Genomic DNA, 14,658 nt, shown 5'->3' with positions numbered 1-14,658 from the left:
TACCTCCTCATATACCTGGTTATCTCTCCAACTTAGAAGTTCTTTTTCTTTAGCTTCCATTATGCTTCTATTTTCAAATCCCAGCAACACCTCCTCTTCATCTTCAATTTTTTCTACCTGACTATAATCCCTCAAGTTAACCCACCCTTTGTCACCTGACTGTGAGTCTCGTATATTGTACGAATCAGCCCATGCTTGGCTTGATCTTTTTCCTGCAAGACCTAAAATAGTCCATTCTTTCTACTTGTCCTGTATCATTGTTTATAGCCCTAACTCTATTTCCCTTTTTGAATTTTGGTATCTCTTCCATTAACTCGCTTTCTATTGACCCACTTTGCCCGTTATCTTCCACTGTTTCCTCTATCACCTCTCTTTCTATAGTCTCTTCTGTGTCTGCATTCCTTCTCTCACCCATTATCTCCTCTCCTTCCAGCCAATCTACTTTCCCTTCATTTGGGCCATCTGACCTAGTTTCCTTTCACCCCATGGGATTTATCTATTCTAGCCGATATCTCTTCTGTATCTGGTGATCGTCGTTGAATCCTTGTCACATGTATCCTAGCTACTTCTCTTAAAGAATCCCCATGTTTGACTATTATTGTTTTCCCTGATACTCCCACTACCTGAGCAGGTCCTCTCCATTCATTTTCATTTTCCCTCTTATAGAATACCTCATCTCCTACCACTGCTTCTTCAAATTTATGTTCTCTGATGTTTTTGTTTAGCGCTATTCTTATTTTATTACAGGACTCATTTTTTATAAATGCTTCTCTGGCCTTGTGCATTGCATTCAGTGTGTCCCTTACCATACCCTCTTCCATCCCTTTTTCTCTGCTTGCAGGACTAGAACTTTCTTCTCCTATTAGGTTAGGCAGTGAAGGGTTTTTTCCAAATACTAATTGGTTGGGAGAGAAACCTCCATTATTCATTAAACAGTTCCTAGCACTCACTACCCATTTCAAAGCTAGGGACCAATCTACTTCCTCTTCCTCCATCATCTTCCTTACACTTCCCTTGATCATGCCTACGGTCTTTTCACATAATCCGTTGCTCCACGGAGATTCTGATGCTGTGGCTAATACTTTATATTCCATTTTTCTGCCATCCTCCTTACTTTTTCATTTTGAAATTCTCCCCATTATCTGACAATATTTTGGAGGGTGCTCCAAATATAGCAAACCAGCACTCAAAAAGTATCTTTATTATAGTTTCTGGTTTCTTATCTTTTATCCAACAGGCCTGACAATATCTCGTTGCCATATCCACTATTACCAAGAACTTTCTCTCTTCTATCTCTCCCACATCCATCGCTACGACTTCATTGAACGTTTTACTCCAAGAAAAGCCTACTACCGGTTTGGCGGGGTTTCTTTTGTATTTTTTACAAACCTCACAATTTTTAATCAGTTCCGTTAGTAACTTTCTTATTTCCTCTTTTTCTTTTTTCGATTAACCCATTACTCCATTGTGCTTCCTCTGTTAGCTTCCATATTTTATCTCCACTTCCATGACCAAACTGTAAATGTAATTTCTTCATTGTGTTCTTAATTTCCCTCGGATTCTTTCCCTTCCAACCCTCCAGTAATAATTCTTCTACCTTCCTCCTCCTGATAGGCACTCTTAAATGACCCTGTTCGTCTTCTCTTAACTCTACTTTCATTCCCCTAATACTTCTACTATGACACAATTTTCTTTCAAATTTATTAGGGTCATACCCATTTTACTCATGGTTTGCTTACCTATCAGCCAGGGTATATCACCTTGCAGAATTCCGTCTTCAAATAAAACTTTCTGTTTTTTAGTATCACAGGTATTTCTATTATTCCTCTGGACTTATAAGATGTCTCACCAAAATTAAACACTTTTATTAGACTCTGTCCTAGTGTCCCTCATTCTCCTCAACTCTTCCTGACTCAAATCCATGACAATACGTGCTAGTCACAATTCCCCGCAAACTGTTGATTTACACCCTGTGTCCAAAATTGCATCAACCACCTCCCATGATGCTTCCACTATTTTATTAACTTCTCCTACATAAACCTCTTCTTCTTCTGTCCCATTTTCTGTTTTTACCTTATTTTCTTCTCGTCTTGTTTCAGTTTTCTTCCTATTATGAAAATTCTGAGGACAATCCCTAGCCCAATGCCATTCTGAGCTGCATATTGCACATACTGTTACCTTCCCTTCTTTGTTTATAGGATTTCTACCACCCCTTCCTCGGTTCCATCTTCCCCGATATCTTTGGTTTTCCCTCCCTCTCCCAGAACTGGCATTGCCTTCTGACGAACCCCACCATTCCCGTTCCTCTTTAGTCCCTAATCCCATAAATAGTCTTTTCATTGTTTGCGACACTGTTCCGTACTCTAGCTTTTCTTGCCCACAAGCCGATAATACCATTTGTTTTTGATTTTCCGTGAGATTTGCTTGCTCTATTACATGATACCCCTTGACTTCGCCTTCAAGCGCGCCTTTCCCCATTGCTCTTTCACACTCAGATGCTGCCTTCTCGTATCTAATTAAATAGTCCGCCATATTTCACTAGATTCTCTTCTTATTAGAAGGTATCTTTTTATTCTACCGTAATTCTCCATTACCGAGTCTTTTAGATAGGCTTTATCTAGTTTCTCTAGGATTAACTTTGGACCCTCTGTACCAGTAAGTTTATCTTTATCTAATGCTTCCACTAGCTCTCGGGCTTTCCCTTTTAAGCTCATTCTCATTTCTATCGCCGGGTATTTTTTGTATCTTCTCCATACAAAACAATAGCCAATCTTCGGCTTGACCTTTCCATTCTTTGTATTCTTCTTGTATCCCGCTAAACCTAGGACATTCCCTTCTCCATCTAGTAGTCTCCCTTTGTTCACTGTCGGATCCAGGCATCTTTGATCAACCACGCTCTGCTACCAGTTTGAATTTTGGCCTAGCCTAACTCCTTTCTTTCTCTATAAAAATGAATAATCTACCCACCTGTACGCTTTCTCCAACTCCAGTACACTCCAGAAATCACCTTAAAACACCAGCACCACAAGACTTACGACCCAAAAAACAACTCCTACCAGACAGAGAGCTCTCCCCTACCAACCACACACCACCACACGTGCTTTCTACTCCCCGTGTTATTGTTTACATCCTTGCCGACGCCGCCGCCATCTTGTCTATGACGTCACAGCCTATGACGTCACAACTTAAATACATCAACAGACACCTTCTAGAATCTACCACATGTTGTCTATATATAGGACACCCACCATATTTCAACAATGCATAAAATACCCATAACAATTATACAATATATATCCACACTTATCTATACCCATAACAATTATACAATATATAATCACTCACAACACGATAAAGTAGCACGACGAAATCACTAAAGAATTTACGATACTAAACAAAATCGTTGGACCGAACGAATGCCACATGCGTACGATAAAGCTTCGGGTGCGAAGTGGCCGAGCAAAGGCACGCCACAACGTAAGATGCATGATGGGAGGGATGCTGTCCAATAGGAGAGAAGGATCTCATGGCTTGCCTAGCATCAGGAACCAATGGGAGGGAGAGCAGGAGGATGGTGGCGAGTCTACTAAAACTAAGATGGCGGCGCGCGGCGCGAGTTTCAACATTGTTATCGGGTGAATCTCGGACTTTCAGAAACCTTTCGTATCTTGAAAACTTTTCGTATGTAGAGCAGTAAAATTTTTCGTGTCGGCTTTTGTATCTCGAGTTTTTCGTAAGTTGAGCCTTTCGTATCTCGAGGTACCACTATACGTTGTTATTTTTGTAACCTTAGCATTGGAAGTTACATTCTGCATATTATATACAACTGGCGGTGAAGTATTGTGTTAATACATAAAGCATGTGTTCTGTGCTATAGAAATATTGGAGAGATGTGGTATCCAGAGGTAGAGCTCAAAGGTGAAAGATTGAGCGAGAGGAATGGGACCTCATCATTAAAAGGAAGACTACACTCCTAGAAAATCTCAGGGCCTGGAGGTTCCAGTCTATCTTCTAACGCACTCCAAAACTTCTGAAGACAGGCCCTGACTAGTTAGGGATTGCCAGTACACAGTGGACTACTGATACTCATATTCTAACTCTTTAGTCTGGTGACTTATGTTGGAGAGAGAGTATATCTTAGTTTTACCAGACCACTGAGCTGATTAACAGCTCTCCTATGGTTGGCCCGAAGGATTAGATATTTTTTTACGTGGCTAGGAACCAATTGGTCACCTAGCAACGGGACTTACAGCTTATTGTGGGATCCGAACCACACTATATTGAGAAATGAATTTCTATCACCAGAAATAAATTCCTCTGATTCCGCATTGGCCGAGCCGGGATTCGAACTGTGGACCACCGGGAGGCTACTCATTTATTGGAGTAAGGATGACCCTTCTGGTTGGAGGAAAAGGACTATGGATGTCCTCAAGATTTTTGGTTAAATGCACACAATAGAGTAATGAAAGGAGGAGGATTGGTGAATTTTCAAAATTTATTCTCTCCTTTTTGAAAATTTTTACCCTCTTTCTCCTCACTTATTACATTTCTAAAATAGGAGATTTTTTCCTTTTTAGAGGAACAGTAGTATAGCATGTCAGATTTCATGACTTATGGCATTGTGACATCAGTGGAATGTTTTTATACTGATGATAATGGAGTAAAATCCACCTGCTAAATGACCTTCCCCCATTATAGCATTCTCAAATATAGAAGACACCTGTTATATGTACTTCCAGTACATACTAACGGTTTGGAAGGAAAATCAGATTTTATGTAGGAATTCTTTTGAGTTAAATGGTCATTATCATGTTAATTGATTTTAGTAATTTTATACTTGGATTCAAGCCATTCATAGGAATAGGTTAAAAGATCTGGAATATTGTGAGCACCAGTAGCACGGGCAACCACGACTATCGCCCAGGCGGTTAAGAAAAAGACTGAACGCTGTAGTGTGGGTGCGTGGTCCTAAACCACTTTTCACCCGATATACACACGCGTTGCCAGATCTCACAAGATTCTTTGCTTTTCATCTGCAATTTAACTGGATCCATCTAGGCGCTATAAAATTATCCTATTGTTAAGACCGAAGTTTTGTAGCTATGAAAATTTGTCATATTTTACACAAGTGGTGATTTGTTGGCCACTGAGCATTAAGGGATAATAGTTGCCATACACCCCTAGTATGAAGTGTTGCCAATGCTGCATCATGAGGATGAGAATGTGACAAATTTGTTACAATCATCAACTAATCCCTGACAACTCTCATTTCTGCTTGTGACTCAGTAGTTTCAAGCATTACATAATTGCTATGATAGCTGTTATAGGGTTAAATTGAGTATATTTAAAATAAAATTTAAATTTAATTCATTTTGACATTTTACCTCTTAAGTCATACAACATTCTGTGTATGTATTGGAGTTTATACTATACTGAAGTGATGGTGCATTTATTTCACTACTAATAATTTTCACTAATGTTGACATATTTTTTGCCATTAGATTTTCAGTAATAGTCATGCATTTTAATTGTTTGAATTATTATTGTTCTAACATAGATTGTAAAATTTACTTTCTATCTGAAATATACTGAAATTATCACCGATATTTTTGGGTGTAATAAAAAGTAACATGGTGTTTTTATTCCTTTAATAGTGAGGCACTAAAATGCAGGTAAACTGTCATTTGTATTTCACCTACATATTTGAAATCCTTACCTGTAAAATAATTAGATACTCCACTGCTCGTGATTTTGAGTCATTTATATACTGCGAGTGATTGCTATAAGTATAGTGCAGTGGCATGAACACTACTTTGCATGCCTCTACAAAACGAAAGTACCATATTTGTACGAATCCAAGTTTTATTTGCAGACTGTCACAGTGCTACTTGGCTAACCAAATATAGTATCAAGCTATCCCCTGTATTGGCTTCAGATTGTGTTTATCAAGCTAAACTGAGAGAGAAAAATGCTTATGATGTACGGTGTGATTTATATTTATAATAGTTATCCTTTTTTTGCATGGCACAATGTGCATGATTCTAGTTGCAATGTGGATTCATTATGAGCTTTGTGGCATATGTGAGCTTTGAAAAAGAAAATTAGCCTTTTTTAATGCTTTACATCCTCTTAATGACCTATAATGCTTATAATGTTATCCGGTTGTTCCTAGTGACATTCACTGACACCAAGTTGGAGCAACAAGAAGAAATGTTCATGCTTGCTACTGGGGTTATGTTGTTTATATTATAGTTTTGAGTTTTGTTGATAATGAAAGGGTGAGTAACTAGTGACTGTGATAGACAGGTATTCAACCTGTCTTTTAATTTAAATTAATGACTTAGATGATTCACTAAATAAGGGTTATAGTAGTTATTTAGATACCTTTTAGAAATACAGTAGTTTGCATTTGTGTTTTGTTCTTTTTCAATAGACTTATGTTGTTATACTACTTGGTGTCAGAGGCTTGATCTAAATGCTTTTATGTTGGTGGTCACTGATTGTGCACGTGTGTGTTTGTGTTATTTGTGTAGGTATGGCCCCAGAGCTGCAGGTAATCCTCGACAAGCGACGCTCGACGCTCACAAACAACCAGCTGGAGGTATAAAAAATTGCATGATTTATTCCATGTATATTTTTGTTCAAATTGAAAAAAAAACATTGCTCAATATTTGCTTTGTTGCTTTGCTTACATAAAACAAGTTTAGTTGGTCACATTTACTGTATTTGATGACATATGCAAGACCCCACTCCATATCTTGTCTGGGAATTTAAAGGAATTTATTTATTAGTTTACATGGTACCTAGGCTGATCTAGCCTGGCCTAGCATAGTTTTTAAATCAGTATGAATATAATTTTTCTTGCATCTTGTATTCAGAAGCTTTAGAGTATATTTTTTTATTCACATTAACTTTATACTACTGGATAAGTGTGTACCAAGGCTGCTTTTAGTTACCATATGTAAGGTATCTAGCATAGTATGTTCATCTGAGTAAGTTTCATCTGACAACTAAGGTAAATCCTTATTTTATTTCTATATATTTTACTATAAAATAATGTATACAAATGATGTTAATGGTTACCAGATGTACAATAATAGCCTAGTTTATCCTCATGAACTCCTCATAGACATCTGTGCTCTTTATAATTGAAAGTCTAAAAAAGTATTACAGGGCTTTTGGCAGACATGTTTTTGTGTATGACAACTAATGCTTTTAATCATAAGCCTTTCACCATACAGGAAAATAATTTCCAAATAAATGTATAGAGGGAAGTGCTTTGATTACAAATCCATATATAAGTTTTATTTGTTTTTCACAAAAAGGAATTTTCAAGCACAATGTCATATTTCTATAGTTAATAGTAAATATATTCTTATTTCTATATATTCTTATTTCTGTACTCTAATGCATATCTACATACCAATGCTCTCAAGAGAAGAAAAATTAATAATATACAAAGAATGCATCCTCTACAAGCAAAATGCAAAAGAAATTTTATAAAAATTATTGATTTTGTCTTAATTGTATAGTGGAATTTTTTACTTTTAACCTAAGCCTTACCTAACATGTGGGGGATGGGGATTTGCTAGGAAGATCTGTTGCAAATCACACACACACAACTTTGGCTTTCAAAGTTTTTTCTTTTATTATCCATTGTAAAATATTTGACATTGTACAGTGCTACTTAAGGCATCACCTTGTAGCTGAATACCCTTATTTTTATTAGTACAAAACCCTTGATTATTAGCCTTTGTACATTTTGGGGTAGTGTTACTAGGCATTTGGTGTTGGCTATGTCCAGATGGCTTTGGTAATTGTCTAAGATAGGTTTTTTTTTATTTATAATGAGAAATTTTAAAATTTGTATTAAATGAGTGGATGTAATACATAACTTCAATTTTATTCATTTTTTAATTTTATGATCATTATTTTTGTTTAAGTAAAGGAGTCATGAAAAAATTAATTTCAATGGTATTTGATTGTATTATAATATGGAATTCAAGGAGTTAGTGTAGGTGCTCGTCCTCTAATCTTTTACATCTGGGTAAACATAAGCATACCAGATACCTTAGCATGATTTAAAAGGTATTTGTTCATACACGAAACAAACCTTCGGTCTTAACATTAGGATTTACTAGCGCCAAGCTGGAAACCGGTAGAATTAAAATTACACTTGTGAGATCCAGGACTAATGGCATCTATACCAGTCACGGGGCATGTATACCCAGAATGCCCACGGCTACCTGTGACCCATCAGTTGTATTTTCCTACCGCCTTTAAGATAAGACGTGTTACTGTCTATCTCATTTAAAGCCGGTTTTTCAGTTTGCCCGTTCTTTATCCATTTCATTTTTTATTTTTCATTCCTTTTCTTTTTTCTCCAAGTGTGATCAGTGTGTGGTAAGAGTGTATACGTGGTATGATGGAGAATTTTGCCTCAACATCGGGATCGTCTACCGCTTCGAAGAGGAGTACAAAGGAAATGCCCAGGAGTCAGTGGCTTCCCTTGTTCTAGGTTCCTAACCTCGGTGTCGACGGATCCTCATCCAACGTGTAGTAGGTGCAGGGAAAACGTATGTACGGTTACTAATCCGTGTTCTGTTTGTCGCGGTTGGCCGGTGGAACAGTGGAAGAAGTTCTATGGGAAAAGCCAATACAAAAGAAAGGGGGTGACGCCATCTTTGGATGACCAAACCTTACCGGCTTCTTTTGTATCGGTAATAAACCAGGCTGCTCCATATGTTTCTCCACCTGCTTTTGAATTGTCTCATACCCCTTCGGTTTCTCCTAGCGGTTCTGTATCGGAAACGTCAGGAGGGGCCTTGGGTAATTTTATGAATAATTTGCACTCTCCTTTGTTCCCAGCAAGTAGAGGGGGAGATCCGCCATCTTTGTTCCAGGCTCCTGCTACGCAAGCGCATAGGTTAGATGGTACGTGGTCAGCGCTAGGCCTACCAGGCGTACCAACCTTGGATGGTCTGCTTGCGCATTATATGACGTCACGGTTCCAGCAGGGTCCGGCAGCGCTGAATGTTCCTCATCCCCCGGGCTTGCAATTTATGGGAATTAATGCCGCTGCTTCTCCATCCCACTCAGTATTTACAGCGATGCAGAACGTGGGAGGTAATTTGGCAGCAAACGTGCGGTTACCAGCAGAAATCTCTCAGTCTCTCCCTACGAGAGCGATGACGTCACAACATACGTCACCACTCTGAGATGGCAGGCGTGATGACGTCACAGACCGATTCTCGGCCTTTTTCGCTGCACCCAGACGCTAATACGCTTCTGATCCGTCAATGCAAACTGTAATGCAGAAGTTACAGGATATAGAGGAGAGAATGAATAAGAGAGACAAAAAGAAAAAGTGTTGATTCGCCTTCTTCGTCTTCTTCCTCTAGTTCGGCGTCATCGCTAAGTCCGATAACGTCACGGCGAGCGCCAGTCAAAGCGTTGGAGGAGGATTCGGGAGTTCCTAGCGGATCCTCGGGCCAAGAGGAGAAGAATCAATTCTTCCTCTCCTTCGGACGAAGACTGTCATTTCCAAGTCAGCAAGAAGGTCGGAAAATCAGTGGCTATTAAGCACAAGGTTGCCAGACGAAGCCGTTCGCAAGAGTCCGAACAAGCGAGAGAGGTGACGGCCGGCGAGCTAGCGGCCGAGGCGGAGTTGCCAGTTCGGATCGCAAAAACTGGCGATACCTCTGTGGAAAATCGACGTTGGCGGCGAAAGGTGCAGCAGAGGATGGAAATGCAGATCCCGTTTTCGCCCGTTAAGGCGTTCAAAATACGTACGAAGGACGATAAGGCTCCTATTAAAAGTACAAAAAATAGAGAGTTGTTGGCAACCTCGGCGGATACGTTCGTGGAAGGCAGTGTCCGGCTCTGGATAGAAGGCCGAGGCCGGGCTCGCCGACGCTCGGAAAAACGATGCCAATGCTAATAAAGACGAACTTACCTCTGTCTTAAGGGAGCCTTCATCTTGGAGCTCTAGACGAGATTCTCGCTCTAGATCCGTGAGCAGAGAAAGAGTGAGACGTTCTCGTTCCCCTGCTGACTATCTGGGATCGAGCCAACAGCGGCCAGCAAAGATCAAAGAGGCCGCGGCCGTAGGGGCAGGCGGCCGTGGAATTCCGGGCCGTCTGTCAGAAGATAGGGGCGAGACAACATCTCTCGTGACGGAGAGTGGTACACTAGAGCCGGAGGAAGGAGAAAACCAAGAGTTTCTGGCCTCGTATGCAGAGGTTATTGATTTGATTCGTCAATTCAATAGCCTTTCGGAGAAGACAGAAACACCGGCCAGTATGCTTCCTCCTGGAATTGACATGGCGTTTGGACTAAAGAGGGATACCAAGGTGTCGTATGAATTGCCTTGTTCTTTTTAGTCATGCGGAATCGGTCTTGCAACACGTAAACGCAAAGATTGCAGGGAGGGATAATTCCTTAAGATCTAATAGATCATTTCATTTAAATTTATTCCCCCTCCAATGATAAAGCAAAGGAAATATTATACGACACCGAAGGTCCCTTTGCTGTCTAGACAAATGAACCCTAATGTTGTAAGGTTAAGGCCTGGATTAACCTTGGATCAGGTTAAAATGGAGTGCCCTTCGATGACGTACCAAGAGGCTGCCACGTTAGAAGCAACAGCTTCTTCTGTCTTTCAGGCTGCGTCCTGGTTAGACCTTTGGTCAACAGCAGTGGCGAAAATTGCATCCTCGGAAGCAAAACAAGGAAAGTAGTAGATGAACCATTGTTCATTAGATTACTACAGTCAGGGTCCAAGGCGATTGCGTACCTGACAAACGTAAGTGCCAATGTTTGGGCAAATATCCTGCTAATGAGGAGAGATGCAGCATTGGCTAGACTAAGCCGCAATGTGGATTTGGATTCCCTGTTAGCAATGAGGAATGGGGATATCTGGAATCGCAACTACTGTTGCCAGAGGTCATACTGGAAGAAGCGATAGATAGAAGAAGGATGGACACTAACGATAGGTTGGTGCAACAGGCAGTTAGGAAAACCTCTAACAGTCAAACTATTCCTTTGGAGGGAAGACAACAGCAGATGTCTCGAAAGAAAACCAGTGAGACATAGCATCCCTAATAGAGTCACAAGACCCTCTTCCCCAAAGAGGATAACTCATCGGCCCTTTCACAATAGAAAACAAACAGAGGAAGGGGCAATAGGGGAAGGGGGAGAGGCTCAAGAAGATAGGATGGGCGCCTCCCATCACTCGGCCACACCAGTGGGGGGTTGCCTGGCAAATCACTGGAAGGTGTGGCAGGAACTAGGGGCAGAGCAGTGGGTGGTGGATGTTCTCAGGATCGGGTATTTGTATTCCGTTCGAGGTAACCCCGCCCCTGACAGATCAACCATTACCCCACGTCACTTAGCCCACAAATCTCAGAAGGCCACTATTCTGCAGGACGAAGTGAAGAAGATGATGGAAAAAGGAGCTGTGCAACAAGTATGCAGTCCGACAAAGGCTTCTACAGCAGATTTTTCCTGGTACCCAAAGCCAACGGGGAGTGGAGGACAGTAATAGACCTGTCAACGCTGAATCTGTTTATAAGGAAAACCAGTTTCAAGATGGAAACTCCGAAAACGGTTCTACAAGCAGTCAGAATCGGAGACTTTATGCTGACAGTCGATCTAAAGGACGCATACTTTCAGATACCAGTCCATCAGTCTTCAAGGAAATTTCTCCGCTTCAGTCTTGCAGGGAAAGCTTTCGAGTTCAAGGTCCTGTGCTTCGGATTGACAACGTCTCCTCAAGTTTTTACAAGAGTGTTCACCCTCGTGTCGGCATGGGCGCACGCTCAGGGGATCAGGCTGATAAGATATCTGGACGATTGGCTGGTGATAGCAAAGTCCAGCCGGGAGAAATTACTCAGGGACAGGCGGCCCTCCTGCAGCTTTGTCACAGCCTAGGTATTGTGGTGAATCAGCAGAAGTCGCAGCTGGATCCCAAGTCACGTTGGAATATCTGGGATGGTGATAGACACAACACAAGCCAAAGTATTCCCGACAGACCAAAGAGTACAGAAATGCAAACAAGTGGTGAATGCCTTTCTGGGAAAGCAGACACAGCCAGCAAGACAGTGGCAGGTGGTGCTGGGAATCCTAACCTCCCTGGAGAAGCTAGTACCACAAGGAAGGCTACACCTGCGGTCCCTACAATGGAGGATGAAGGAGTTTTGGTCACCAACAGTAGATCACCCGTACGAGCAAATTCCCTTGTCGGCAGAAGTGAGGAAAGACTTGCTGTGGTGGGTGGACGACGACAATCTGACAGTGGTGTCCCCCTTCAACAATCCTCCCCAGACCTCTTGCTGTTCTCGGATGCATCACTAGAAGGCTGGGGAGCCCATATGGAGGAGTTGATGGTGTCAGCAAAATGGAGTTGCAAGGACAGAGAACTCCATATAAACGTGCTGGAGTTGAAAGCAGCTTTCCTGGCTCTACAAGAATTCAGGGAGAGAGTAAAGGGACACTCGGTGGTATTGATGTCAGACAACACCACAGTAGTAGCTTATATAAACAAGCAAGGAGGCCTAGTTTCTCGGCAGTTACATGTGATGACAGTTCAACTTCACCAGTGGGCTATAGAGAACCTGGTAGACATCAAGGCCAGGTATATTCCGGGAAAAAGAAAACATAGTGGCCGACAAGTTGAGCCGCAGGGATCAGATTCTGGGAACGGAGTGGTCCCTACACCAACAGGTAGTGGACAGGATGCTCATGTTGTGGGAAGGACCGATCATAGACCTATTCGCAACCAGGTACAACAAAAAGTTGGAAGTGTATTGTTCAGTAGTCCCGGACGCAGAGGCAGCAGCAGAAGATGCGCTACAACACCCTGGGACAATCTGGACCGTGTACGCATTTCCTCCATTTTGTCTAATCCGTCAGGTTCTGAACAGGGTAATGCGGTCTCAGAACCTCAAGATGACCCTGGTAGCCCCGTTATGGCCGAAAGCAGAGTGGTTTCCAGACCTACTGGAACTCCTAGTAGATGTGCCAAGAGAGTTACCTCCATGGAGCAACCTTCTGTGTCAGCCTCACGTGGAGAGGTACCACCAGTCGGTGAAGTCCCTATCGCTTCACGGGTGGAGACTGTCAAGTATCTCCTCCGAGAGCGAGGGTTTTCGCAGAAAAGCAGCAAACTCAGCTGGCAGGGTAATATCAGAAAATCATCTGCGACAGTATACTTTAACCAAGGGGAAGTGGTCAGCATACTGTGATTGGTGTCGTAGGGGGAACGTGTCTCCACTCGGTACCACTATTCAGCAGTTAGCAGACTTTCTGATATATCTCAGAACAGAAAAACATATGTCTGTATCTGCAGTGAAGGGGTACAGGGCTGCTCTAGCCTCGAAGTCTTACGAATGAAAGGAGTGGACATATCGTCTTCATGGGAGTTTGGCCATGCTGCATGAGGAGCTTTGAACAGTCATGCCACCAAAGGAGCTAAAAACCCCAGATTGGGAATTGACCAAGGTACTGAGTAGTCTGACAAAACCCCCTTACGAACCACTAAGGCAGTCCACGGATAGGAGCCTGACCCTGAAGACAGTCTTCTTATTGGCCCTGGCTTCAACCAAAGGGTGGGGGAGCTACATGGCCTCTCATATCTCATAAAGCACTCGAGAGGTTGGAGATCAATGGTGTGTGAGTTTGTCCCAGAATTCGTGGCAAAGACCCAAAATCCAACAATAGTAGACGGCAGATTCGACTCCTTTACCATACCTTCCTTGGCAGACTTTGTAGACAACGACAAAGCTGAAATGCTCCTGTGCCCCGTCAGGGCACTAAGGGAGTACTTAAAGAGAACAAGGCACCTCAGGCCGGGGTGCCAGAGGTTGTTGTTCGTAAGTACAGGACGGAACAAGAAGGAAGTGTCCAAGAATACAATATCATTTTGGCTAAGGGAGACAATCAGAAATGCTTATACTGCAGAAGACAGAGGGTCAGATAGCCAGGTGGGAGCTAGAGCTCATGACCATCAGGGGTGTGAGTGCTTCCCTAGCATTTAAGAAGAACATGTCTGTGGATAAAATTCTGAAAGCTGGCGTGTGGAAGCGCCAAACAACTTTCACCTCATTTTATTTGAAAGATGTTGCCCATAGATCCTTGGACACCTTTTCCTTGGGTCCAGTGGTGGCGGCCCAACAAGTGATATAGTTCATCCAGTGCCCCTGGCGGGTCAGTTTGCGTCTAGTCTAGATGAAGGTATGAAAGTAGAATGAATGGGATGACTGGTCTTTTTTCTTTACTACTTTCTTCCTACTCCTTTAACTACGGGCAATATGAAGGAGAGTACCGTCATGTGCTGGAACGGACTAGATGCAGGTGAGATGGTCAGCCATACTGTGAAGCTATCTTAGCTGATGATATACTTTTCAGTAGCAACACACCCCTCTGGATAAAATGGAAAGAGGGGTGAAGGTGTATCCAGTCGCAAGGGACAAGAGTAAACAGTAGAATGGTATCTACACCCAGTGGAGGAAACCAATAGATCCGTCTTATATTCTTTGGTCCTAGGTTCATTGTCCATTCTCTAGAATTTCCCTATATTATTTCGGAAATGGATAAGGTGGCAAACTTCCAGTCAGTTGTAGAGACTTACCTCCCTCCAATAGTAAGTCTATCCTAATG

At 42.0% G+C, this 14,658-nt stretch overlaps 1 protein-coding gene across 24 annotated transcripts in view; it reads left to right on the top strand.

Annotated features, from left to right (window-relative positions):
• LOC135213014 (F-actin-uncapping protein LRRC16A-like) overlaps nucleotides 1–14,658 on the top strand; it is a 300,836-nt gene that overhangs the window by 279,278 nt on the left and 6,900 nt on the right. For 4 of the 24 annotated variants that reach the window (XM_064246824.1, XM_064246814.1, XM_064246808.1 and 1 more), the window contains one exon: nucleotides 6,534–6,601. The exons of 17 other annotated variants lie outside the window; for them this stretch is intronic. In XM_064246824.1, the coding sequence (XP_064102894.1) occupies nucleotides 6,534–6,601 (68 nt within the window). Of the gene's footprint in view, nucleotides 1–5,654; nucleotides 5,673–6,533; nucleotides 6,602–14,658 lie in introns of all 24 variants that reach the window. 3 more of the 24 variants (XM_064246822.1, XM_064246816.1, XM_064246813.1) reach the window with 1 other exon arrangement.

The sequence above is a fragment of the Macrobrachium nipponense genome, chromosome 42 (genome assembly GCF_015104395.2).
Source record: "Macrobrachium nipponense isolate FS-2020 chromosome 42, ASM1510439v2, whole genome shotgun sequence".
Classification (NCBI taxonomy): domain Eukaryota; kingdom Metazoa; phylum Arthropoda; class Malacostraca; order Decapoda; family Palaemonidae; genus Macrobrachium; species Macrobrachium nipponense.
Note: the sequence above shows the minus strand (reverse complement) of the source record. Positions and strands in the feature narration are given on the sequence as shown.